Source organism: Nyctibius grandis, chromosome 1 (assembly GCF_013368605.1).
Source record: "Nyctibius grandis isolate bNycGra1 chromosome 1, bNycGra1.pri, whole genome shotgun sequence".
Taxonomy (NCBI): Eukaryota; Metazoa; Chordata; class Aves; order Nyctibiiformes; family Nyctibiidae; genus Nyctibius; species Nyctibius grandis.
In genome coordinates this window covers 80,138,401-80,165,447 of record NC_090658.1, presented here as the reverse complement: position 1 = coordinate 80,165,447, position 27,047 = coordinate 80,138,401, and the positions used below count along the sequence as shown (strand labels likewise).

The window sequence follows — 27,047 nt, the reverse complement described above, 5'->3', positions numbered from 1 at the left end:
TCAGGCTCCCCTACCACCCCAGCGCACAGCAAGTACGTTAATATTTCTGGGAAGAATATGCTCAACAGATGGAAGTTTAGTACTATTTTTACCATTGCTGGTGCAGTGAATGTAGAGAGCATGATAATTGATTATCTGGGACAACAGAAATGCACAGGAACTGGAATTTCAAGGATTAGGGTCTCCCCGAGGATTTCCTTCGAGTTTCAGTGACAGGAGAGATAACCTTTGTGGTGGAAACGGAACCATGGCTTTCTGTTCCCATCTGCAGCCAGCCTCCAGAGACAATAGTATTAAGGGTGATGTGAACTTCCTCTGTTCATCGCTGTGGAACGGGAGTCTTGACGCAGTTATCTGCGCTTCTATAGCAACCCTGTTTAACTTCTCACAACTTTTTTTTTGTCCTACCAGAGATGTTCATCTAATGCCTGCGTTTAACGTGTCTGGGGGTAATGGTCCCGTGTTTCATCTGTTTTAAAGGACATTTATGGAAATTAGGTGGCAATTTTATCCTGAGTAAGCAGGCTAATATTCTGTCACTCTGCATTACTCAAGTGGCTGTCACTTTTAGAAAATAGATGTTAGGTGTTTTCAGTTAAGTGGCATTAAACTTTTGTGGACTGAGCAGTAGGATTTCATTGCAAATGCATTGTCCCATTTTAGTGGAAGCTTTGCGTTAACAAGTTCCGTTTTAATAAATTATTCTGTTCGGCCTGCCTTGTGACTTACACTATCATAAGATCCTGCCCTTAATATTAAAATGTAAGCAGAGATTTTCTCTCCCAAGGCTAAGGCTGTATAAAAAGACTTACACTGAAGCTAAGAAATACCCTATCTGGATCCAGGTAATTTTTCTCTGAGAATAAGGAGAAACAAATTTCTGTGCACTTGGGAGAGGAAGAAATTCTGCTTTTGATTGTTCTTCCTCTGTCTTGTTAAAAAAAGGAATCTTGACTTAATATATAGTCTGTTTCCAAACTATTGGCATCTTTCACAAATATAGTCTGGCTGGCTTATGAACAGATAGCACAGTTTGTGTAGCCAAAGGTAGTTGTCATCATGCACTTATTAATGAGAACGCGTATCTCTGAACATCAAACGCTGTACTATTTTCAGAGAGGTCCTTTCAGTTCCCTTTTTCTGTTCCTTTTTTAATTATTTTTTTCCTTACCCTCCTGCCATTTTCCTTCAAAGCTCAGTGGTAGAAAGCAGAGGGAAGGGACCTGTTAAAGGAGATGTTCTCATCTGTCCAGCTTCCCCCCATCAGGAGCTACTCTGTGCATGTCACTCCTGGCAGATGTTTGCCTAATCTGCTCTTAAAAATCTCCAGTGATGGGGCTTTGACAGTCTCCTTAGGCAATCTGCTCCAGTGCTTTGCTGTACCTATCGTTAAGAAAGGTTTCCTGATATCGAACCTGCAATTAAAGGCCACGATTTCCTGCTCAACCCGTCATCAGGCTGACCTTACAGCCAAGCCAGCTCCACCAAGTCGACTGCAGTTTCCTCGCTAGATCTTCCTTGCCAGCACTGCTCCGTGGGTAACGTGCTCTCTTCTGCCAGGAGTAGCCGGGGCAGTGCGAGTGCTGCCTGTTTTGTCGAGCGTCCAGCCTGGTGTCCCCTGGGCCAGCGATGGGCAGGTTTCCCTCTCGGATCCCATGCAGCTGACAGGAAGGTGGCTGCTTGCCAGTAGAGGCTGTTGAATTAGGAGATTCAGTAAATCCCAGGAGAGACGCTGCCACAGTGAGGTTGCAGCAGTTTTGAGCTGATAAAACTAGCAGCGCTCACCATGGTCCCAGGCCTCAGAACAGGAGCTGAAGCCTTTTTTGTCCTGGAACAAAATGTGCTGTGAGAGCAGTCGTACCATATATTGCATATATGCAATCAATTGCATCTAGCTCTTTGGACATACATTTTTTGATGAGAGCATTTCTGTAATGATTTTAGCAGTTTAAAAGCATTTTTAAAAAATCAGAGAGGTCACAGTTTTGGCTTCTTTTTTTTCCAGTTGCTTCCTTTTAAACAATAGCACATGAAATATACATCCCATGGCAGCCAGGCCTGATGGAGAAGCTGTAGATGCCAGCCTGCTGTGAGTGAGGTCGAGATGCTGGGGAGCTGAGGCAGTCGATCACTGGTGTGCAGCAGCGACTGAGAGTGAGTCTGTAGATACAGGCATATCACAATATTACTATGGCAAGATAAACCCTGAGCCACTGTTTTAATACACTTAGAACAGTGCTGAACATTGTAAGAGCGTTTCCTTCTGCAAATTATTTACAACTGGAAGATGGTAGTATTGAATTAATGTAAAGCAACTGGAGAATTAGCCCTGACTGCTGAGAATAGGTGTTTTTTACAACGGAAACCATCTAGCTAAACTAGGTGTACTTTTGCTGCCTGATTAAATTATAGCAGTGTGTAGCTAAACTGGTTTTGAGACTAGGAAATTGTGGTGACGTCCAAAGTTAAATAAAATAAGGTTTGGATCAGTAGCAGAGGGGGCATGTTGCCATCATCAGGGTTGAATAACCTTTGTGTAACTGGCAATTTTGGTAAGTGGGTCAAGGTCGGTGGAGTTTGTCTCTATAATTTGACACGCGCACTACAAACACCCTGATATCCATTTCATTTTACAAGGTGTGTGCGTGCACCAAGATAATGCTCCAAAGGGTCACTGGCAGGTTACAATGTGCCAGCCGTCACGTGCACCATGTCTAGAATAGTGCCAAGATACAATTTCAGGGATTTGGGGGCACCCATAGCATTCAGACCCCTACGTTGCCCCACACGACATCTCACTATGTCTGTCCCTGAGCATCCCCTTGGTACCTGTGGTCCCAAGCCGACAGGTCTGTTTCTATTTGTGCAAGGCATTTTTAAGGCATTCGTCCCCCAGTTGTCTTCTAGATGACCTGGAAGAGCTTCAGCGAGTTGCCCATATTCCTTCATGGAGAAGAGGAAAGAACAAAGTTTGTTTTCAAAATGAGAATTGGGTTTTGTTTTTTTTTTTTACAAAGCACAATCAAATTTGGAGTTTGTATTCCATGCAGCATGGGAGGGAGATTTATTGTGTGAGAGAGGTTTCAGTTTCAAACCAATAATTAGAAGACTACATTAAAACCTTTGTCAATATAAAAGTGATTTCAGGTGCTCAGGAATGCTCTGCCTCTTCCGTGTGGTTTGAAGGAAAAATTTTAAACATTTTCCACCCTGCAGCTATTGAGGGCAGTGAAAGAAAATACCTATAAGCTGCTAGGAAACTTATAGAATAAATTCGTTTCCCACTTCCCGCTTCTTGTAATGATCATCAATTGTAGGTACTACTCAAAACATACTTCTGGACAAACTTTGCACTTTTTAAAATGGTATTTTCTGTCGGGCAGAGTTTGTTCACACCCCATGGGTGATAAGCAGAGGCCCAAGTCAAAGCCTGCTGGAGTCAACAGGCTTTTGATAAGGTGCAACCCCTTCATACTTTACTAAAAATCCCTGGTGCTGTTAACCCATGGCTCCCCTTTCCTACCCTATCTCCCCAGCGAGAGGCAGAAGCCTATTTGAAGGCAAACAAGCTGTAGAGCCTACAAGGTGTAAATATCTTTCATAAATGCCAACACTGAAAAAGCCTGGGCGCCAGGAGTGTGACACACGACGACAGGCGGTTCACGCCGCGCGAGGGGGGAATGGTATGCCAGTACTGCCACAGCCGCTGAGAAGCGGGTGTGTTGTACCCGGGCATCCCTGAAGCCCCCCGCCCCAGGCAGGGAGGTGTGGGGCAGCTGGACAGATGGGGAGTGTCCTCACCCCATCATACCTGCTCTTCACCCCATCACCTCCGCCTGCTCCTCTCACCCCCCCCTCTGGTCACCCCCTCTCTACCCTTCTCCTCTCCGCGGCTTCTTTGGGCAGGGGCTGATTTAAACAGGTTGGCAGGGAGCCAGGAGCTCATCATTTTAATGCAGTGTAAAATGGAATGTGCATAATTATATGCAAGCCATATGTGAGGGAGACAGCTCAGCTGTGAATTTCGTGAGGCTGCGAGAGGGAGAGAGCGAACAGTCAGGGATCAGATGAGACGGAGCGGAACGGAGTGCAAGTGTCACCCAAATGAACAGTGTAATGAGTGTATTGCTGACACTCCTCCTTTCACCTGCTTCTCCCTTTTGCTTTAACTCAAAAGCAGAAAACGCTGTAGATGAGAAGGGAAAAATACTATATGCAAGAAGGATCGCTAATGGGCTCTGGTAATGTCTCCATTTAAACTTCAGCTTGCTTAATTAACAGCGTAGTTCTAAATAATAACCAGTAACTTTTAATGTATCTTTGTCATTAAATATTTTGACCGCATTTGACTGAAGGGTCATTGTTCTCGCTAGATGATTGCTCCTTTCAAAGCTTCACTTAAACATGGAGGGGGAATCCATTTATCTGTAATAGTATTACATGTAAATTATGAGTATGAAAACATTTATTTTTTTTGGCCTTGCTGTTAAACTGAAAATGCAAGTACATTATCTAGGGATTGCTTAAGCATGTCAAAAAGTTTAAACAAGTACGTGTGTAATGTAATCCTGAAAAATGCAATGGAGTAAATTGAAACCCCGAGTTACAGTTTCCAGCTCAAATATTTCGTTTTGAGTTTGTCTTTTGTTGTTCTAATTATTACACCACAATGAATTTGCATGTTCAACCTAAGCTATGTAAGAAAACAGCATCCCAAGTTCTCATGTCTAAAAGGTGTACTGCGTATTTAAAGAAACTTTTTAATAATGTTGTATTTTGGGATTCCCGTCTGTTTTAATGATCTAAGCTGTTATGCTTTTAGCTATTTTTTTTTCCTTCCATTATTTGTAAGTCCCTAAATAGGCCATTATATTTCCCTTCAGGCTAGAGATGAAGATGGACATGCTGAAAATTTTCCCCAGCAGCACTATGCTAAGGAAACTCCAAGACTTGCCTTCAAGAATAACTGCGAACTACTTGTAAGAATAACATACTTACAACAAGTCTAGATTGTTACTTTAGCACAGTGAAAACCTTTTTTTTTTTTTTTGAAAGGCTTTTGTTCATTATGGCATACATTATGAAATATAATAGTTTTTTTTTTTCCTGTTTAGCGTTCTAATGCTAGTTCTGCTATCCTTGAACAATTTAAGATCTCAAATTGCTTGAAAAATCTCTTATATTTGATGACAGCACGTGAATGGCCTTGTCGTACTACCTTGTCTCGCACGGTAAATCTGGGAGAGCCATGCAGGGAGCAGCTGGTGATGCACAAAAAGCACCCCCCCCCCCACCGCGAGGTACCCCAGAACTCACTCTCCCATCCACCTTTTAGCTCTGCCTTGTTTTTGAGCAGCGGCGCTGCGTTTTGTTCTGCTGACGCACAGTAATCCCTTTAGAGCTTGCCTATTCCTCCCCTTCCTAGCTGCATGCAGGCGGGAGCATCCTCTCCTCTCCTCTCCTCTCCACTCCTCTCCACTCCTCTCCTCTCCTCTCCACTCCTCTCCTTTCCTCTGCTGCGGGGAAAGAGCGAAAGCCAGGAAAGCACATACAGGGTGCCGGGAGTGTTTACAAGCCATAAGAGAGATGATACCAGCTGTGAAAGGATCTCTGTTCTAAGGCAGGGTTAATTCACTGTTCATTTTAGCATTTGCAGCTAGGCAAGATTAAAAGCAAGCAGGAATCCCTATTATATTTCTATTAAATGAATCTGTTGGGACCTAATGTTCTTGATTAGCTTGCAAAAATGAGTGCTCCGCGATGAGTTTTTCTGTTTGCCTAAAGTAAACAGAGAATGAACTGTGATACATTTAAGAGGGATTCACGCATGACTTTCGAAAAGGGAGTTTTAGATGAATTGGTAGATCTCTCCCTCGCCTTTGCCTTTCTTCTCAGCCGTACTTAAGTAAAATGTATCGTTTGGCTAAATGGAAATATTTATGGAGAGTCAGAACATGGGGTTATATTTTGAAACAACAATACTTTTTTTCTCATTATAACTATAGGAGAGGTGGGTGGCCTTGGAGGAGTGAGCTGTGTTTTCTCTGCATTAAAATCCGTGTCTGCCTCCCCCGTAGAGGATGCAGGGCCAAACGCTAATCTTGGTGTCCTGGGTGCAACATCCAGCGAAGTCGAGCTGATGAGCCAATGTAACCCAGTGCTGAAGCTGGCCCCCGGATTCAGGCAGTTGCTCAGAGAAGCCCAGAATGGAGGGCAGCAGCCCAGGGGTGGTGGCCAGTCCCTGCTCCCGGTGCTGACCAGAGCGTAGAGCATCTTGGCCACACCTGCACTAGTAGGCCCACAGGCTTTCCTACCCCCACAGTGTCCCCTATGCTGAGCCAACCCAAGGTTAGGTAATGACAATGCTTTTTAGAGCCACAGATGTCACTCAGAAGGGTCAGTTTGTTCCCAGTATAATTCTCCCCAGCTAAAAGTGACGTGACCCATAAGACCTGATCTTGCTTCCTCTTAAACCCCTTGCAAAGTTCACGCTGGTTTCAGGGGCAGCAGCGTTATGTCCTAAGGGGAGGAAACTAGACAAACACAGAAAGCAATTCCCCAGTGCAGTCACAATTCTTGTGCCAAATAAGTGAAACTGTTTCTTCAAGGCCATGCTTAATTACTGTGCCGCTGGTTAAATCAGGCCCGATGAACAATCACAGCACACCAAGATGCCCCCGAAGTCAATAGGGCTTCTTGGTGTTGAGGAAGTTCAGGACTAGAGCTGGGAGACAACACAATATAAAATAAGTCATGTATTGTTTCAATTGAAAATCTGCTTTAATTTTAGTGCAAGCAGTCAATGAACCAATTAACCCCCGTTGTGCTATTAAAACCAAGCGTTCTTTTAATGCCCAGTTAATTATTCCTCTATTAATATACATTTAAGTTTTTGCTTTATTATATTGCTCGTGTACCTGGCAAAAGCTCAAGTCATCCAAATTAGTCTTTCATGTGCTTTTTTGGACAAGTTTCAGTTCTTGTTTAAGGAAGTAATAAAAGCAATTTGTCATAGTTTTATTTTTCCTGTGCTATTGGAAACAAAATTGTCAGGGATGTAATCTGTGCTCAATTCGTATGTGAAAAAAAAGTAGACAAATAATGAATATGTACCTCTGCTATCTTTAAAGATGTATTTTAGGACCTTTCAGTGAAAATATGATGTTGAGCCTAGGCTTTCGTGGTGGGGGAACTAGTGTTATTTGTTGAAGGTGCTACATGTTTCACAGAGAGGTAGTGGGGGTTACTTCTATATTTTTACTTTTTGGGAAATAATGCTATATTAAAATGTGCTCGACAGTAAAGCAAATTTCACAGGAACTGGCCATGAAGACAGCATCTTTCTCCTAAAGGCTAGTCACTATTCCTACATTTGTGCTAGGAATTGTCTCCTTGGGAGGGGAGAGGGGAAAAAAAACATGAAAGAAAGGAGTGGGGACAGCTCCTTCCTCTAAAAAAATATTTTCCCAATGGTAAAAACTTACCCAGAGTCTAACAGTGCAAGTCAGATGCTGGCTGAGTGAAAAGCTGAGATTTTTTAAATGAAAGAGAAACTGAAGCTTGTTTATGCTTTTGAGAATCAGGAAATCCTTGGAGTTTTCTCAGTGCAGTTGAGAGTGAGTACTGTAATAGCCTGTCAGGTGAAATTGGAGGCTTTGGCTCAAAAGTGCTTTCTTTGCTTTAGGGTTCAGCTGCCATTTTCCAGCAAGGTTTGTTCCAGCAAGCGCAGGCTCCTCTGTTTGGGAAATGCTGGTGCCGGGAGGGTGCTGCTGGGCAGGATGCAGGGACTGGGGCGCTGCTGCTGGGTCTGCGTGCCGGGGCTCTCTTGAAAGAGCTGCGCTACATCGGGTGAATCTTAACATCCCAGGTCACAGGCACGCACGGCAAGCTTTAACTCCTCAGTACTTGGAGAGATTTGAAAGCATAGTAACACGGAGTATTACAAATTGTATGTTTTCTTCATTTCTTACTCCTCAGAAGAGGAGATAGATAATTCGGGTAGTGAGGTACAACTCAGCTATTTGGGTTTTTTTTTGAGAGAGAGAGCTTGATAGAAAATAGGAAGAAAGATATATAATTCAGGCAAAGGAACCCTCTGAAGTGCTTACAGTAGTTCTGCGCATTAAGAAAAGCAGTGACAATTAAGATTTTGGTTGGTATAGAAAGCCATGTGCAGTTATGGATTAGGTTAGGGTATTCATTTCCCGCGCTAAATCCAGATACACTGTGTCATGCCGTTTGTTGTAGAGCACAGAAAACAAAGTGGTTAAGATGCTCTAGTCAATGAGGACATTTTTCCTTGTGAACTTTTCAGTACTTTTGAGAATCATGTTTTCTTAAGTTTAGCTACCCATGATAAGTACTGGGAACTACATAACACAAATTTATTTTTAAAGACCCAGGCCAGCATGCTGTCTTGGCCAGCCATCCGCTCTTCTCCCATAGGCGCTGCCTCAGGATTTTAATTTCTTAATCCATGAGTGGCTGAAAGCTTTTCTTTCAGGCCCATCTCTTTGTTTCCAGAAGTAAAAGGCAGAATTTAGTCCTCTGGAAGCTGATTATCAAGGAGCAGTACAGTCCAGCTAATAGTGTATGTGGGGAGAGAGATGGGATTAACGGAGGAGAAAGGGTAGGCTGGAGTGAAAAGGCCAGTGAAAAGCCCACAGCCCCGGCTCTAGCCAGATGAAATTCCTGAGCCATTGCCTAGAGAAAGGAAAAATCCGTCTGGCATCTACCCAGGTTAGTCAGGGTAGGAAGAGCCATGCTTGGATGCCTTTTAACAAAAGTGGGAAAGAAAAACCAACAGTTCGTGCTTCCCCTGCCCCCAGTTACCCAGAATATTGATTCAAGGTTTCGAATTGGCATGCTGCTATATGAGCAAAGGAGGGTTTGATGGGTTAAGGAAATTAAACACCAGGTTGCTTTCCAGATCATTTGTTTATGGAGATGATCTGAGTACCACCCACGGCTATGGGATTATATGTAAAGCAAACAAATAACCAAACAATTCTGTGAAAACATAAACACCCTGAAAAAAAAATTCATTTCCAGTCCCACACCCAGCTGTGATCCACTGTTTTCCTGCAGTAGAATCATGACCTTTTTCTCTTTGAAATCAAAAAGTCTGCTCCTAGTAGTTCTGCTCTGGGAGGATAAATTTGTGAGTCCAGTATGTGATGAATTATAAGGTGGTCCTGGTGCTTGGAAGCTGTTACATAAAAGATACAAAATAAAACATGCTTGTTATTGGATTTAATGCAAACTCACCTACGGCCAGTTATCCTTAATCACTAACAAAAAGAGGCAGAGAAAACTCTGAAAACCCATCTACAGCTGAAACATGAAATGCAAAACATTCTCCTACGAGCAAAAAGCGTTTGAGGAGGCTATGGCAAGGCTGAGAGGAGCCAGAGCTACAGCTGATGCTTCGCTTTAACTCATGTCGCTTTGCTCTGCTGTTTCTGCAGTAGAGGCAGGGTCAGGAAACCTGGCATGTGTGGGGCATCCGGACAGGGCAGCAAGGATACAGGCAGGTTTACCTCAGCGTTACAGTACTGGAGCGTAGGAAAGATTTCATACCTACAAGACTGATGTTAAAAAGCACTGAGAATATTTGTGATCAGATGAGGCCAGTAGGTTTTGTAGTGGTAGTCAAGTTAAATGTAAATATGCATATTGGTATCCTTTGGAGGCCATGAGAGTTTTGGTTTCAGAAAGCGAGGTTTGAATTCTTTTTTTTTAAGGTACCTGTCCTGTTTCTTGTGCCCCAGTGTCAAGGAAAACCGCTCCCTGTTAGTGCTTCAGCATTAGAAGAAAATACCTGAGTCCATTTATAATCACACTGCTGTCAAAGGAGGACTGAATTAGGGGAGATAGCGTTGCTCATCCCCTCTCTTGCCTTTCCACCCTTTTTGTGTCCCATGCTCCTTCATTCTTAGCAAAGAGGAGAGGAAAAGCAAAGGCTCTTCCCCTTGTAGCTCTCCCTGGCTCTTCCTTCACCCTGTTAGGTGCAAACCGGCAGAAGGAGAGGGAGAGCGCTTCCTTCATCCTGGCCCAGGCTTTGGGACACGCAGAGCTTTCGGCCAGAAAGCTGGAGCGGGGCTGTCGCCCAGTAGCTCAGAGGGGTGCAGGGCCACATCTAGCCTTTAAGGTACTGACTTTGTGGTCAGGAGGTGATTGTGCCACCCTGGAGAGACGGGAGGGGAGAGGGGGACAAGACCTGTGGCACCCTGTGGAGCTCCAGGTCGTAGAGCTACTGGTACCAAGCCTGCTGAGAGGTAAAACCTCCATGGCGGTGCCTACCACTGTTTCAGCATCACTCAACGTTTGCAGCATCTCGCCGCTGGTGCTGTTTTTGGGGGGTTTACCAATGGATTTCATCAGTTTCTTGCTCAGTTTGCCACCATAGTCTGAGAGCAACTGGTACTGGTCCATCAGCTGCGCCGTGGCATACGCAGTGATTCGAGCAAGTGGCTGTGCAAAACCCGTAACAGCTAATGGAGAGCCCGCCGTTGGTTTCAGGGAGTTGGGATCAGGCACAGAGAGCTGTCAGAATGGCAGTTATGGCTCTGGCATGAAAATATTGAGAAAAGCAATTGTAGCAATGAATTGGTACTGATGTTCTTAAAACCTCAGTGATCTTGGCCACATGAAATCCAACCTTTCTTGTGACTGAAATAACAGGGAGGCTTAGGTCATATTGTAGACTAATCGCCTGTAATGTTTCATCTTAAAGGTCCTTTCCAACCAAAACAATTCTGTGATTCTATGATTTTCAGAAACTAAATTGTTCATGAGTTATAGCAGAATATTTTAAGAAGAACCTCCCCAAAACCCCACCAAAAAACTTGCATTCTGTTTCTTTTCAAGCAAGAGCAACAAACCAGGCGAAATTATTGTAGTTTTTTTGGTCCTTCATTGCTGCCAGGCTGAACGAAGGCCTATGCGTTGCTCACCTTACGCACGCTCCTAAAGACTGTTGAAGTCCACGGGCGCTGAGTGAACGCACTGAAACAAGGCAGCTCACAGCCCATGGGCAGATTTGCAACCCCATGGGGAATGGGGAGCCCCGACACCCGGCTCTGGCTGACCCTTCCTGCCCGCTGCCTGCCTGCGCAGATAGCACCCCTGGGGCGTTGGCTGCCTCGGCTGCTGCGCCCTGATAGGCATCTCGCCGGGATAATGCAGGACCAAATACAGAGCTGCAGCCTGCCAGCCGCCCCGCGATACGCTGTCCCTGGGAAATGATAGGCCCTATGCCTGTCTACACAGATCTATTTACTGTTTTAGAACAAGTGCATCCACTGTCTTGCCTGGCACGTGGGCTCTGTCCTTCTTGCCCTGCTTTTTAATTGTGTGTTTTTCTACCCCGTAATGGAAGTGAAGGCCGTTGTTTGCATTAAGGCAATGTGGGCTGGACCAGGGAGGTTTGGGTCCTGTTCCTGGGGCTGCAGCAGACCTTCTCAGGGGTCTTGAGAGATTTCCTTGGTCTTTCAGGCCTTCTGTTCCCCCTCCCCCGTCCTGCACCACCATCCTGCTAAAGAAATACGCTTTTTTTTCTTGACTCACACCATGTTTAGGACTCCACAACCTCTGATCTGCAGCCCAGTGAAATCAATAGGATCCCTCACGTTAACTTTAAGTGGGCTCTGAATGACACCCTCTATTCTGTAGACAAGAAAAGATGAATGACTTCTTTGAGACATCTTCCCCCTCTCTGACCAAAAATTGCTGTAGGCCAGCTAACAGGTAATTCGAAGTGTAGAAAACATGTTCTTTATTAATAATATTTAAGCTGAAGGCTGCAATCAGAGACCAGCTGTAGGAACTTACAGAAAATACAACTCTGTCATAGCAAGTCTGAGATAGCAGCTCTGCTGGAAATAAGACCCAAACCTCGTTCCTTTTATACTCAGGGTTATACTCAGGTTATACCCTACAGTGTTAAGGAGGGCGAGGGAATCCCCATGCCTCCCGCAGGCCATTAATCCTTGAGAGCAGCAAGGAGAGTAAGTCTCTGCCAGTTCCCAGTGACACATAAAATAGAAGGTATAAAATCTCCGGAAGCACGGGGAGCGGGGAGGTGGAAGGGAAGGAGATGGGGATAAAAGGAACGGAGCTCCCCCATGGCCAGGGATGCAGCTTCCCACACAAGCAGGCTGGTACCCCCAGTAGCTCTACATAATCCCCACCTTTTCGGTCCAGTGAACCGAGTTAAGGAAGACGGTTCAGGGAGCTAAAGAGATGGAATAAAAGGTGTGACAGTGAGAGGGGAGGGCGGCATGGGAAGATGGGCAATAGGAACAGGGCAGATTTGGGAAAGACCATGGCTACTGACGGTGGCTTTTTGGCCTCCCAGAGCCAAGAGCGAGTCATATCCCCTTTCCTGCAGCACTCGCCTCAGGTACGCTAGAAATAGCAAGCAACTTCGCCCCAGTGTCTCTAGTTTAGCATTTTCCTTCATACCAATACAGGAGCATTATTTTAGGCAGTGACACTTGACACTTTGTGAGCACAAGCCTGCCTTTCCTCAGAAGGAGGCATGTTTTCTAATTTTTAACATCACCGTTATTATTATTATTTCAAAAGAGAAGCAAAATGCATTTGTTAAAAAGCAAAATAATTAAAATCCCATTACAGCTCCAATTCTGTCATCTTCCTTCCCAGAACAAGCATTAAAATTTTTATTAATAAATGTGCAATTACCGGTGACCTCTGAATGATTTCTCCAACCTTAATTTCTCCTCACTGCAATACTGTGTTGTATTACTCTATTTTTACTCTCTGCTTTCCTCATTTGATGTGTTTACTGAAGTTATAATTTTCATATTAAACATGTTCTCATTGAAAAATTTCTTTTTCAAAAATTATTTAAAAAAACCCCAGTCTTTTTATTGACCAGGAGTTTAAACAAGTAAAAAGTTAAGAAACTGTTAGCTGAAAATGCATTTTTTACCAGGCTACTTCTTAATAATGATTTCAATAAATCTTAACATAAAAAAAGCCTGAAAAAAAATGTCAGCCATCCCCCCACCCAAACCTCTATAAAACTGAAAAAAAAACCCCCAGGTTTGTATCCCTTGGAAAGAAAACCAGTTATGGATCGTGGCTTTGCTTTATGAAACTGGCATTCATAACCAATTTAAATAAAATTCAGACAGTTTTTATAGAACGTTGAAGAATAAAGATATGCCTTGTTCCAAAGGAAGTGCAGTGAAATAAAATTCATTGGATTTCCTTCCACATAAATTGGAAATAAAATTTTCAAAGTCATCACCCAGAGCTACAAATATTTTCTTCTTGGGGTCCGTGCAGGAGATGCAGATGACTTAGTAGGGCCCGGGGGAAGTATCACGTGGGGCACCCTGACATCTACCTGGGCAGAGCCGTCCCTTGCTCCACATCTCACCACAGCCATACCTGGAGCACCAGGGTCAGGCCAGAAAACGGGCTTTAGTCTCCTGGTGCTCAGGTCCTTTTTTGCACCTCTGACCCTGGCTGTCACTCATGCAGGATGTTAATGAGAACGGGTTTTGTCAGGTCTGAAAAGATTCCTGCGTAGACCAGAGTGACTTTCTGTGAAGACACAGTTGGTTTATGCCTCATCTTGCTGCATGCGTTGTAGTCCCCATTAAAAAGGAAAAGAGTTTGAAGGCTTTGACCCCTTTAAGAGCCAACATACAGCAGTAAGAGTGTGGGCTTTTGAAAATTAGGAGCCCATGCTCTTAAGATTTCACAGAATCACAGAGTCACAGAATGGTTAGAGTTGGAAGGGACCTCTGGAGATCATCTAGTCCAGCCCCCTGCCAGAGCAGGTTCCCCTACAGCACATTGCACAGGGTCGCGTCTGGGTGGGTTTTGAATATCTCCAGAGAAGAAGACTCCACAGCCTCCCTGGGCAGCCTGTTCCAGTGCTCTTAACTCTGGTTTCTCAGAGTTAAGATCCAGCCTGTGGGAAGGAGGGTTGAGAAGAGCCCAGCCACCATTCAGCTGGACTGCAGGGAGGCTTGGAGGTGCTCTGGGATATTGATTGTGTAACCCCCTCTCTTTGGGAATCCCTAGGACTGTGCAGGGCTTCCAGGAATGACATCCCAAGGAGGCAGATTAATGTCATGCAGTTATCTGAAGGCACAGTGAAGAAAATCTGTCTGCAAGGAGCGCACATCTCATTGCTCACTGCTGTCTGTAGCAGACACCATTTTTACATCTCGGCGGTGACATCTATTATATTGCTTTCGGGATGGGAAGAAAAACCCAAAAATATAAATCCTGCATTTTATTATAGAAGTTAATACCAATAATTACTTAAAATTTAATGAATTTCAGTTCTCACTTAATTGCTTTTGAGTGGTTCACTTAACTTATTAAAAAGAAGCAAGGATATATTCATTTAATGAGCAGCAGCAGCCTTGGCCTAGCATCTGCCTACATTCTCTTTTCAATTAATCAATTATAGTCCAATGGTGTGTAATTACACATTAAGAAAGTTATTGGATATCGCAGCATGGCTGTCCCAGGGGACTCATGAATACACTAATATAACACACCTGTAATGACCTGTTCTCAGATCTGCAAATTGCTCCCATTTCTCTCTCTCTCTCATTGCTAAATGAAGATGAGAGCAATTACCATTAACTTTTTGAGTCACATCTAGTCAATGAGAGAGAAAAAAGATCCCTACCAGCATTCATAATAAATCTGCCTGTTGGTACTGAGTATTTTAACTGCACCAGCCATCGAGCTGGAAAGCGGTAAACGCACATCGGGATCACACAAGACTGTGGGGATCCCAGGGCTGGTCTGGACTGAGCACGCTCTTCACCTGTAGACAAGAGAAACAGGCAGGAAAACCTTGTCAGATCACATCCAGGTGTAATTTGCCTGGCTCAGTTCGAATCAAACCAAACTCTGGAACTGATCCCTATGCAGCGGCTCTAAGTCTTTGCATAGCAACTAAGCCGTGTTGCTGTTGTGTTGAGGTTTTTTTGAACGCTAGAAAGAACAAAATTTACTATGTAATGGCAGAAAGGCTTTGGCTGTGTGAGAGGATACAGTCACCAATGCTCTCTTATTAATGCATAACAAATGAAACCAAGGAGAGACTCTTAATCTGCATAATGAAGTCTGACAGATTTTAAATTGGTGATTTAGTCAACTAAAGGGTCCAAAAATGCTCCATGGAAGTGAGCTTTTGATGACTCCGTAAGTCAAACGGGGGATGATATCTGTCAGCATTTTTATAAATGTTGTCTTGCACAGTGTGATTTCGATGTGCTGTTGTCTCTCTCTCTGGGAAGAAGTGTCTGTTTCCCTGCACGAATTTTTCTTGTTCATGCTTTCATTTGCAGACTGGAGTCTTTCAGGTGGGTGTACATGCAGGTCAACGTGCAGCAGTATCTTGAGCACAGCAGTTCTTTACAAGCAAGGTCTGTTTTGCTCATAGTAATCTGACTTATTTTCATGCTGTACACCTTGAACCAAACTAGCATTAACAACTTCAGTGAAATCTTCATCATGCCTGAGGTGTCCTGGTTTGGACTAGAACAGAACTAATTTTCCTTTCAGCTAAGTTTCTTCTCAGTAACTGCACTTTGTGAAACTAACTGCATGTTTTGCAGACAGTGTCCGCTTCTAGGATTGATAACACTCGAAGTTTATAGTTTTCACTAAGGTAACAGTAGAAATGGTATGCAGAAAGGCTCTTGCTTAGACTTATTCCTAGAGAGACCAAGATCACTGCTAAATTCCTCATTGTGCACAAGTGAAGGGCCGTAGAAGGGTCGCACCTCCAGGGAGGAGCAGACAGGACAGATGACCCAAAATTGAACAATGAGGTCTTCCATCCCATACATGTCATTCTCAGTTTAAAGCTGAGGGATCACAAGGGTCTCACTCTCTTCTTCTATGGCCTGCGTCCAAAGAGGACTCTGTCCATTTTTCTCCTGCCTTCAATCCCAATACATGCGTTCCTGAATCCAGTTCCCATCTGTTGCTGAATCCAGTCCGGGACTTACCAGAGCCTGCCCTGCAGTGCCAGTGGTGATGTGATCATCATTGGGGGAGCTCAGTCTTGGTTTTGTATATATTTGTATATATTTAATTATTTCCATCATTATTATTATTCCCTTTTCCATTGTTATTGTTTATTAAAACTGTTTTAACTTTCCAACCCATAAGTCTCTCTCCCTTTTCTCTTTTCCTTCCCCTTCTGGGGGGAGGAAGGGGTTAATAGAGAGCATCTGCCATCTGTTTAATAGCCAACCCAGCTTTAAACCATGACAGGAGATTACTTCTCTTTCTGAGGACCACGCACGTCTCCTTATGCTTGATATCCCTCAGGATAACAGTCTTGTGGGATTCAGATGGTCAGTTGCACTCACAGTGAGGCAATGGATGTTTTAGTCTGAGCTTCAGCTAGGTCCGCATTTCACTCTGGTTTTCACCTGTGCCGTATTTCTTCCCAGTTTCACAGCACCCTTTGGTTTAGGACATGGTTCAGTTCACATGCTTAGCTGTAGCATCTCAGTATTTGTCGTCTGGGCTGAACTCTCTCTCTAGGTCCCACTAATAGTTAACAAAGGAAGGCAAGCACTTCTAGAGTGTGATTTACTCTAAATAATTAGGTGCTGATTTAGGATTGGTCAAACCACCTTTAGATGTGCCTATATCTGTTCATTAACTATATAAATACCTTCCATATGACACCTATGTTTTCGATAGCTACAGTTATCAGTTGAACTGCATATTTCTGCATGTGTATAACTTCACACTTGCATGTAGAGCCATTCAGTTCAAGCAGAGGGACTGCTTGTATGCTTGAAGTTAGGTATCTGCTAACTTTGTGTTTAGATGTCTGGTCTCCAGCTTTGAAATGGGGATGCTGTTATTTAATTGCCTTTGCATGCAATTTGAGATCGAGATTAAAATGTTAGAAGTGCAAAGCGATATCTATTATTTAATGTTGTTATACTCCATATAGCTAGCAACAGCACCCTTGGTATTTGTAAAGAAGTTCATTTATTATGAATTATTATCTGACACAAGAGGAGAAAACAGGTTCCGAGGTTTACTTTTAGGTATTTTAAAACAATTTGACTGCCTGGGCAATGCATAGTAACTGAAGCAAGCAGGGCAGTGAGTGTGGATCCCACAAAGTGATCACAGTGTGCATGTGTACAATGTTCTCAAATTCTGCTCAGTGCACGCCTTTGTTTATGCTCAGGACCAAAATTCAATTCTGTAGGCTTTTTTCTTTTTTTTTATCAGTGCCTGAATGATCAATTAAAAATGTTTTAAACAGAGAAAGGAACACAATTATAGTCTAGAGCTTTAACATACAATACGATGTTCAGTTGTACAGGCTACTTAAATATTGGTCCTAAAATACCTGTCAGTTGGCTCTTAAGTTGCGTAGTTTTTGTGTGTCTGATGGGGAGGAGGGTGGTATTTCATTCAGCTGCAAAAAATCATTTCTAGCTGCAAAAATTTGTTTTTAGCTGTATTCCCCACAAGAGGCTGTAACTCTGCATGTCACTTTCCTAATTGAGCAATAAACTCTGTATTGTACTAATACTTTTTATTATGAGGAATAAACATGCTTCTTCTAGACAGGCAGTGGAATAATTGACCACCTGTGGCCAGTCCTGAATGAACATTGCTGCACATACCACTGAAATTAATGTCTCCTTAGTCAAGATGGAGAACAGTCATTTTCTGAGACATTTTTTTGTGGTTAGGAAGCTAACACATCCAATACATTTCCACTTTCCAACAACGTGGATTTCCGACTGCCAAGGGAAGAAGCGCTTGGTGCTCACTTGGTTACTGACCCTGTCTTTGGGATTCAAACAGCAGCTTCGTTTGTTAAACACATTAAATGTAAGGCCAGATTCTGACTCGAACTGAGGATGCCTTTACATCACTCTGGCAATACAACGAAGTCTCAAAAGGTGGTGTGCATGTAATGTACTCCTGTGGCCCCTTTCTGCTGCCAGAGTGGTGCAAAGGGGTCTTAAAGTGGGTGAGAATCTGGCCCAAACGTAGGTTTATGTAATGCCGGAAGATAGCGCTAGGACGTTGTGCTGGTGTATTGTGTTACAACTGGCCTGGCACCAAGTCATGAAGGATGCTGGAAAGTAAAATATTAAAGAGCTAAGAGATTGACTCACTAGAGAGAAATGGTAAATGCTTCTCTTATCAGTTATTTTTCACTTTGTATTAGTAAATCTCTGGGACTGTATCTCATGTAAACCGCCAGATCCTCCAGGGTCCAGTCTCTTCTTTAAATGGGGAGCAGGGAGTGCCGTGAGAAAAGCACGCAGGTGAGACTCCCGGGTGTGCATGCACCCACAGCACGCGGTGCCCCTGCCACGGCACGTGCCCGGGGAGGAACAGCATCCTCGGCCAGTGCATGCACACCCTTACAGGCACAGGGTTTGCGCAGGGCCTGGAAAATGTGTCCAGTCCTATCTTACACATATCCTATTCCTTCCTTGCCGAGAGATTGCAGGGGGCTGCATTGAGCAAGTGCTTTTCTCCCCAGTGGGTGTGCTCGGTGTATTGCCACGGGGCTCTGTGCTGTCATTCTTCTTAGTCACCACGCCACATTCGTTTAATGAGGGGTTGTAGCTGATGTGCTTGCACAGCCTGGCAGCTCGGCTTTAGGTCCTTTCTTCCTCCAGCCACAAACTAGGGCTGAAAGTCTCCCCAGTAGCGAGGCATGGCCAAGGCCTGGATGAGTGCGAGCTGTCCAAAGTTCAGACCAGATTAGCTCAAGATCACTGCAATCAGTGAAAGGAAATAACCAGAGGGCCTGGCTGCTGACATACCCCCCACATAAATGAAGATATTTGCCCGCATTGGTTATCAAAATCCTTCCTTGGGGCCCTTGCTGAAATCTCAGCTGCCCTAAGTCACCACACAACAGCAGTGACAGAAGTGGTAGCTTCTTTCTGTCCAGGAGCAGAAAGCTTTTCTCTCCAATGCTGCCGTGGTGAGATGTGTCCCTTCGGTGTCCCCGAACTGCTGTCCCTCTGTGGCTGTCGCTGCGCTTAGCCAGGAAGTGGGGACCGACTGGACCGCAGCAGCCTGCTTGGGTGAGCTGCAGTACCTTGCTCGCGTACTCAGAAAGCAGGCTGTGCTTGCCTACATCAGATTTACTATAATCCCACCACTGTTTGCCTCCAGCTCAGCTGAGTCAGTGTGAGTTCTGGGAGGAGCCATCGTATAGACAAGGTTGGCGCAGTTTCCCCCCTGTGCTGTTAGAAAAACCTACTGAAAGCAAGTCTGATTAACACAGTGGAGAAAATAACTCTGCTGTAAAACGCTGATGATTGATTGCCACTAGTGCAGGTACGTGGCGAGGAGAAGTAGAAATGGCTTTTTGAATGTTTGCGGACTGATGGGCGCTGCAGCTCATGGTCTGTGCTGGCTGTCTGCGGGTTCCTAGGTGCTGAGCTAGCAAAATCCTGCGTGGGATTCCTGGGGAATCCGCCTTTTATTTTCAGAACCCCTTTTTGAATGGCAGAGTGGCAGCACATGGATACCACGGTGCACTGCCACGGCAGGAGTGTTGTGGAGGTACCGCATCCCTGGTGTGCCAAGCCCTGGTCCTGCAGCAAAATCCATCCAGATGAGTGCAGGTATGACCTGCTGCAGGCATGGGGATCTCCCAGTGCTCTCAGGGTTAGAAAACCATGAAGAGGGCAAATCCAAAATAGCCTGGACCTTGTTGATCCTCCAGGAACTCCACGTAGCTCTGTCATAAGAGAGGGATTTGGAGAGTGCCTGGATTGAGGCACTCAGAGGGAATCAGGAGTGTTTAGATTTCACATTGTGTGTTTTCTCACTGCTGCTTGTTTCCTGGGTGGGATTTGCTCCTTTTCATAGCTGTAAACACAGCAGCTGGGTGAGCTCTTGGAGGAGTCTGACTCAGAGCTGGTCACCCTGAATTTGAGAAAAGAGCTTCATCTGAGTATATATACAGTGAAAAGCTAGAAATGGAAAAGATCTATTAGTTCCTCCAGCCAGTGCTTTGATTCTAAAGCATATCTGTAACGTGCTATAGGCTGTTCTATAGGCTGGTGGGGGGTAGAGAAAATCCCTCACTTTTTTGTAAATGGAGAAGCAGTATCACCATCTGGTCTGAGAGAAACTGCTCTGCAGTCTTGACAGTGTGTGCTCCCTTTTAGACAACTTCACTCTTCATTGAAGGCATTGGGGGCATTTTGAAGCTGTGCCTGGCACCCCTGCCTGTAAGCGTGATAGAGAAAGAGATCACAGAATCAATCAGGTTGGAAGAGACCTCTGGGACCATCGAGTCCAACCATTGCCCTGACACCACCATGTCAACTAGACCATGGCACTAAGTGCCATGTCCAGTCTTTTCTTAAACACATCCAGAGATGGTGACTCCGCCACCTCCCTGGGCAGCCCGTTCCAATGTCTAATAACCCTTTCTGAAAAGAAATTCTTCTAATGTCTAACCTGAACCTCCCCTGGTGAAGCTTGAGGCTGTGTCGTCTTGTCCTATCGGTAGTTGCCCGGGAGAAGAGGCCAACTCCCACTTCACTACAACCTCCCTTCAGGTAGTTGTAGACTGCAATAAGGTCACCTCGGAGCGTCCTCTTCTCCAGGCTAAACAACCCCAGCTCCCTCAGCCATTCCTCGTAGGTCAGACCCTCCAGACCCTTCACCAGCTTGGTCGCCCTCCTCTGGACTCGCTCCAACACCTCAACATCTTTCTTGAAGTGCAGGGCCCAGAACTGGACACAGTATTCAAGGTGCGGCCTCACCAGTGCCGAGTAGAGAGGGACAATCACTTCCCTAGACCGGCTGGCTACACTATTCCTAATAGAGGCCAGGATGCCATTGGCCTTCTTGGCCACCTGGGCACACTGCTGGCTCATGTTTAGCCATCTGTCGATCAGCACCTCCAGGTCTCTTTCCACCGGGCCACTTTCTAACCACTCTTCCCCCAGCCTGTAGAGCTGCATGGGGTTGTTGTGGCCGAAGTGTAAGACCCGACACTTGTTCTTGTTGAACCTCATGCCGTTGGTCTCGGCCCATCTATCTAACCTGTCCAAATCCCTCTGTAGGGCCTTCCTACCCTCCAGCAGATCGACACTGCCACCCAGCTTGGTGTCATCTGCAAATTTGCTGAGGGTGCACTCAATCCCTACGTCTAGATCATCTATAAAGATATTGAACAGCACCGGCCCCAGAACTGAGCCCTGGGGAACACCGCTAGTGACCGGCCGCCAGTTGGACTTTGCCCCATTCACCACCACTCTCTGGGCTCGGCCATCCAGCCAGTTTTTAACCCATTTAAGAGTCCACCCATCCAAGCCCCGGGCAGCCAGTTTGTCCAGGAGGATGCTGTGGGAGACAGTGTCGAATGCCTTACTGAAGTCTAGATAGACTACGTCCACAGCCCTGCCCTCATCTACTAAGCGGGTCACTTGGTCATAGAAGGAGACCAGGTTGGTCGAGCAGGACCTGCCTTTCATGAATCCATGTTGGCTGGCCCCGATGCCCCGATTGTCCTGCATGTGCTGTGTAATGGCACTCAGGATGGTCTGTTCCATCACCTTGCCTGGCACCGAGGTCAGGCTGACAGGCCTATAGTTCCCTGGATCATCCTTCCGGCCCTTCTTGTAGATGGGCGTTACATTTGCTAATTTCCGGTCAGCTGGAACTTCTCCAGTTAACCAGGACTGCCGGTAGGTAATAGAGAGTGGTTTGGCAAGTACATTTGCCAGTTCCTTCATTACTCTGGGGTGAATCCCATCTGGGCCCATAGCCTTGTGGGTGTCCAATTGGCACAGCAGGTCACTAACCGTCTCCTCCTGGATCCTGGGAGGTTCACACAGCCCCCCCGTCCCTAACTTCAGGCTCTGGGGGCCGAGCCTCCTGAGGACAACCGGTCTTGACATTAAAGACCGAGGCAAAGAAGACATTGAGCACCTCTGCCTTTTCCTCATCCCCTGACACTACACTACCCTCCTCATTCAGCAAGTGGTGGAGGCTCTCCTTGACCCTCCTTTTGCTGTTGATGTATTTGTAGAAACTTTTTTTGTTATCTTTGACTGTAGCAGCCAAATCAAGCTCTAATTGAGCTTTGGCCCTTCTAATCTTCTCCCTACACGACCTGGCAACATCCCTATAGACCTCCCAAGTTACCCGACCCTTCTTCCAGAGTAAGTAGGCTCTCTTTTTTTCCTTAAGTTCTAGCCTAAGTTCTCTGTTTAACCAGGCCGGTCTTTTTCTCCGACGGCTTGTCTTCCTACACACCGGGACAGCCTGCTCCTGAATATTTAGCAATTCCCTTTTGAAGCATGTCCAGCCTTCCTGGACTCCTTTGCCCTTCAGGACCGACTCCCAAGGGACTCTGTCCACCAACCTCTTAAACAGGCTGAAGTCTGCCCGGCAGAAATCTAAGGCAGAAGTTCTACTCTTGCCCCTCCTTACTTCCCCCGCTATCGAAAACTCTAACATTTCATGGTCACTATTCCCAAGACGGCCACCGACCCTCACATCTCCCACTAGTCCTTCTCTGTTCACAAACAACAGGTCAAGCAGGGCCCCTCCTCTAGTGGGCTCATTTACCACTTGCATGAGGAAGTTGTCCTCCACACATTCTAGGAACCTCCTATTTTGCTTCCTCTCTGCCATGTTGTATTTCCAGCAGACATCTGGCAAGTTGAAGTCGCCCACGAGTACAAGGGCCGGCGACCGGGCGGCTTCTGACAGCCGCTTGTAAAACGCCTCGTCTGCCTGCTCATCCTGGTTGGGTGGTCTATAACAGACTCCCACCGTAATGTCCGCTCTGCTGACCTTCCCCCTGATCTTTATCCATAGACATTCAACCTTGTCATCCTCATCATCCTCCTCAATTTCGACACAGTCCAAGCACTCCCTAACATACAGTGCTACCCCACCATCTCTCCTGCTTCGCCTGTCTCTCTTAAAGAGCTTATAGCCATCCATAGCAGCACTCCAGTCGTGAGAGTCATCCCACCACGTTTCTGTGATGGCAACCACATCATAACCTTCCTGCTGTACAGTGGCTTCTAGCTCTTCCTGTTTGTTGCCCATACTGCATGCATTGGTGTAAATGCACTTCAGCTGGGCTAGCGGCCTTGCCCCCAACACAGGCCTGTCGCCCCTAGGTTCATTTGTGGTTGCCCTGATCTTATCCCCCTCCCCCATCGAACCTAGTTTAAAGACCTCTTGATCAGCTCTGCCAACTTCTGGGCCATAACCTTTTTCCCCTTCTGACTCAGCTGTTCCCCATCCAGCATAAGCAGGCCTGGTGCCATGAAAGCCGCCCCGTGGTCAAAGAACCCAAAATCCTACCTCCGGCACCAGTCTCTTAGCCATGAATTAATCTGTTGTATTTTCATAGGCCTTTCCCTATTTTCACCTAACACCGAAGGAATTGAGGAGAATATAACCTGTGCACCTACCTCCTTCACCAAATGCCCCAAGGCCCTGAAGTCCCTTTTGATAGCCCTGGGACTTCTCCCTTCAATCTCATCCCTACCCACCTGGAATACTAATAGTGGGTAGTAGTCAGAGGGCCTCACCAGTTCAGGAATCCCCCTGGCCATGTCCCTTACCCGAGCCCCAGGGAGACAGCAGACTTCCCTGTGAGTTGGGTAAGTGACAGTGATCAAGTGAGAGGAGAAGAGAAAGGAAAGGGCACAGACTTTTGGTGAGGACGGGGAAGTGATTTCAGGTGTTTGTAACACCACGCAAACCTTGCGTGGTTAGTATCTTCCTGAGCATGATACACCCTGGAGGGTGGAGGAAACGGTAACGGGTCGAGATGGGGTGGAGGGAGCAAAAACTACCTGCATACGTGGCATCTGAAAAATTCCAGAGACAATGAGACTATTTTTAGCAAAAGTGCAAACAGTGATAGATGCCACAGGGCTGCTGTCACTAAAATTTGGCTATAAGCAACATATTCATATTTAAACAAGTCAGCTTTGCACATTGAAATGAGCAAACACTGCCTCTGTGCTTGTTTGTTTGTTGTGCAGAAGCCATCAGCTTCGCTCCTTATCCCTTCACCATGGTGGTGATGCGGAGTCATGATGATGGGTTGGCTGTCTATCTAGCTTATCTGCAAGGCCACAAAACATTTATATCTTATACGGCATGATAGGCTGTTCTCGTGCAACAGTGGAAAACAGGAATTTGGGTCTGCCCTTGCAAAAGTACCATCTCCTGCACAACATTGCCATTCCGGTAAGCTCACTTGGCACAGTTTGTACAGCTAAGCACATCCACTGTGAAACCTAACACTGGGATGCACATGAATAAAATCACGCAAAATCAGGAGAGGAGCGAGTATCAGAGAAGCTTTTGAACGCAGGGGGCAAAGCAGCAAGGATGGAGTTCCTGCAGTTTCTCTCCTGCTTAGAGGGGGCCTGTATCACCTCTGGTAAAAGGCCTCCAGCTTACGCCAGCATTATACTTGGCCAATTATCTTATTTAGGTATCTCGTATATATTTAGGTCTTGAAAAGGTCAACAGCAGAGCATGGCTGGGCAGGGTTTTTTGAAGCTATAGGACTGGAAGCTTTGCTGCTAGCATCATTAGAAAATAATTGCTTGTGAATGTCCAGGGATTTGAATCTACATGTTGGAGCTCTGAAAAGGAGGGCAGGAAGGTTTAAAACATTATTGAAACAGCTGCTGCTACCATTACACTCACTGCAGACGCCAAGCAGAGAATGAGTGGAGTGCACAGGGGACACGATGGCTGCGCCTCACCTGCCTCCATACCCTTGTGCTGGGAGCCTGTCTTCTCCGGCTGCTCCTCTTGTGACTGTCCCCAGCACAAACACGTTCCTCCGTCCCAGATTCACGCAACCTGGTGCGTGCTTATAGAAAGCTGCAGTGAGGCAGGGATCCTCCCTGTGGTACTCCAGCTGAGCTGTTTTCACCTAAGTATATCTGCTATTCTTCCATTTTAAATTATTTTTGCCCTTTGTTTTTGGTTTTCTGCTCCTTGCAACTTTTTCCTTAGATCTCTCTTCCCCTTCTGAATATCTCTCTTCCTCCATTACTATCTTTCCTTTCTTTCAGTTTGACTATCTTCTTCCCCAGGTCCACGAGAAATCACATCACTTATTTTTTATGCCCCCACTTGTTTTCAAAGTTCCTGTAATCTTTGGCTCCTTGGTACTGTTAGCTGTAGAAAGTCCCCTTACCTAAATGTTTTAAGGCCCTGATGTTACTAAATGTGATTTTTACCATCTAAAAACTTGTCAGTTACCTGCTGCTGCTCACAGCTTGATTTCTGAGTGTGACCAAACTGGGTGGCTTGTGACTCTGAACGCAAGCCCTGAGTTTCTTACAAGGAAGATTGCCTTGATGCCTGGTATTAGACCAGTCCTTAATGAGGTGTCTGTTCACTCCTCAGCTCTGTTACAGGTATTCCCCACAATCCTGACCAAATCATTTTATCTCTCTTTGTCTCTGCTCCCCATTCAGAAAATGGGCATAATTGCACTTCTGAAGCTCGTGTGGAATTGCGACAATTCCTCCTGCTTGCTTTGCCTTTACCTCATCCCTTTTGTCTGCAAAAGTGCCATTGTCAGCTGGGATAAAATGCTACTGAACCAGAGTAGCCGTGGTCAGTGCAAAGCTTATGCTCCAAGCAGCTGGCCCAGCCACTCTCCATATCCTAGTAACATGGATAGCAGGGAGTCAGCTTTATTACCATTTGCATAGCAGTCTTGTGTGCTTTGAAGAGCTTCCTACACTACCTGTGAATAGTGAACAGAGAAGTTCCCAAGGCAGGGTGCTCAGGAGTGCACAGTGGTTATTGCAGGACAAAGAGATAAAATGGCTTCCTTTGAGGGCTTGCTCCACAGGATCGTTAGCAGAAAAAGTGGGGTGCAAGACAATTGCTCCATTTGTAAAACCCATCTCCGGTTTTCATCCCTGTTGTCCATCCTCTTTCCCTCACCCTCCCCACTTTAGTTCTGTGACAATAACAAACTAAAGGAGTGCAAGGTAAAGGCATCCTTAAGGCTGTTGTTGTTGCCAAGTAATGCTAATAGCACTTTCTCTCTCACATACCTGCTTCTGAAAGCTTATGTCATTTAATTATGGTGATGTTGCAAATGAAGGTGCCCACACACAAATTCAATATGAATGTAATTATTAGAGGTGGAATGCCAATTAAACACACACCAAAAGCAAGTGGTCTATTTTTGATTTGTCATATGATTTATTATTGTTTACCCTACGTGCCTCAGACAGCGCCGCCTGGGTCAGGAGCAGAGAACCAGGCTTTTGTACGCAAAGCTTGCTCTTAAGTCTACACTTCACAAGAAAGTAGCAACTGACATAAAACATTTATTTTTAAAATACATCTGAGAGTGTAGTTTTGAAGCATTATCTCCATTTCAGGTAAGGAACACAAGGGAGGTATGACTTTTGGTAGGGGGATACATATCTCCTAAAGACAGCACTGCATACAATACCATTCATATACGTAACATATGTCAAAAGGCCTTCAGTGAAAATCCAAATTACGCAGAGAAGAAAACCTAGCCTGCAACCAGTTTAAATGTGTTGGCCCAGCCAGCTAAGAAGATCTGCAGGCTTGGGCTTCAGTAGCTACGGGTACATTGTCTGCCTACCAGGTAATTACTGGGGTTTTCAATTTTTAGGTATCACCTAGCACTGCATTTTTCATTTCTAGTCAGTCAGCCTTGTATTTCGAGGTGAGGAGCACAATGCCAGTGGAGCACCCTGCCGTGTTGGGCAGCCTGGGCACATTTATGATGTTCTCCTGCTCTCCTAACCTGTAAAGAGTCCTTCTTTGAATACTGTGAATACTTTGAATACTTGCTCGCCATGCAAGCAGATCATTGTCCCAGGCATTTCAAGACTAATTTATAGGACATTTGGTTAATTTGCATAAGCCATCCAATACACAGAACATGTCTCCACAATAAAGTAATATGCCAAAATCAGGATTTATGTGAAAACACGAATACTGGCAGGGGATGGGTGGGGACAACATTT

The 27,047-nt window shown here is 45.4% G+C and overlaps 1 protein-coding gene across 2 annotated transcripts in view; it reads left to right on the top strand.

The window, feature by feature from the left end:
* The window catches only part of SOBP (sine oculis binding protein homolog), a 122,822-nt gene that overhangs the window by 58,554 nt on the left and 37,221 nt on the right, over positions 1-27,047 (top strand). Inside the window, exon 5 of one of the 2 annotated variants that reach the window (XM_068398140.1) lies at positions 4,884-4,979. The exons of the other annotated variant lie outside the window; for it this stretch is intronic. Within the exon in view, the coding sequence (XP_068254241.1) occupies positions 4,884-4,979 (96 nt within the window). The remainder of the gene's footprint in view (positions 1-4,883; positions 4,980-27,047) is intronic. 2 annotated transcript variants of the gene reach the window in all.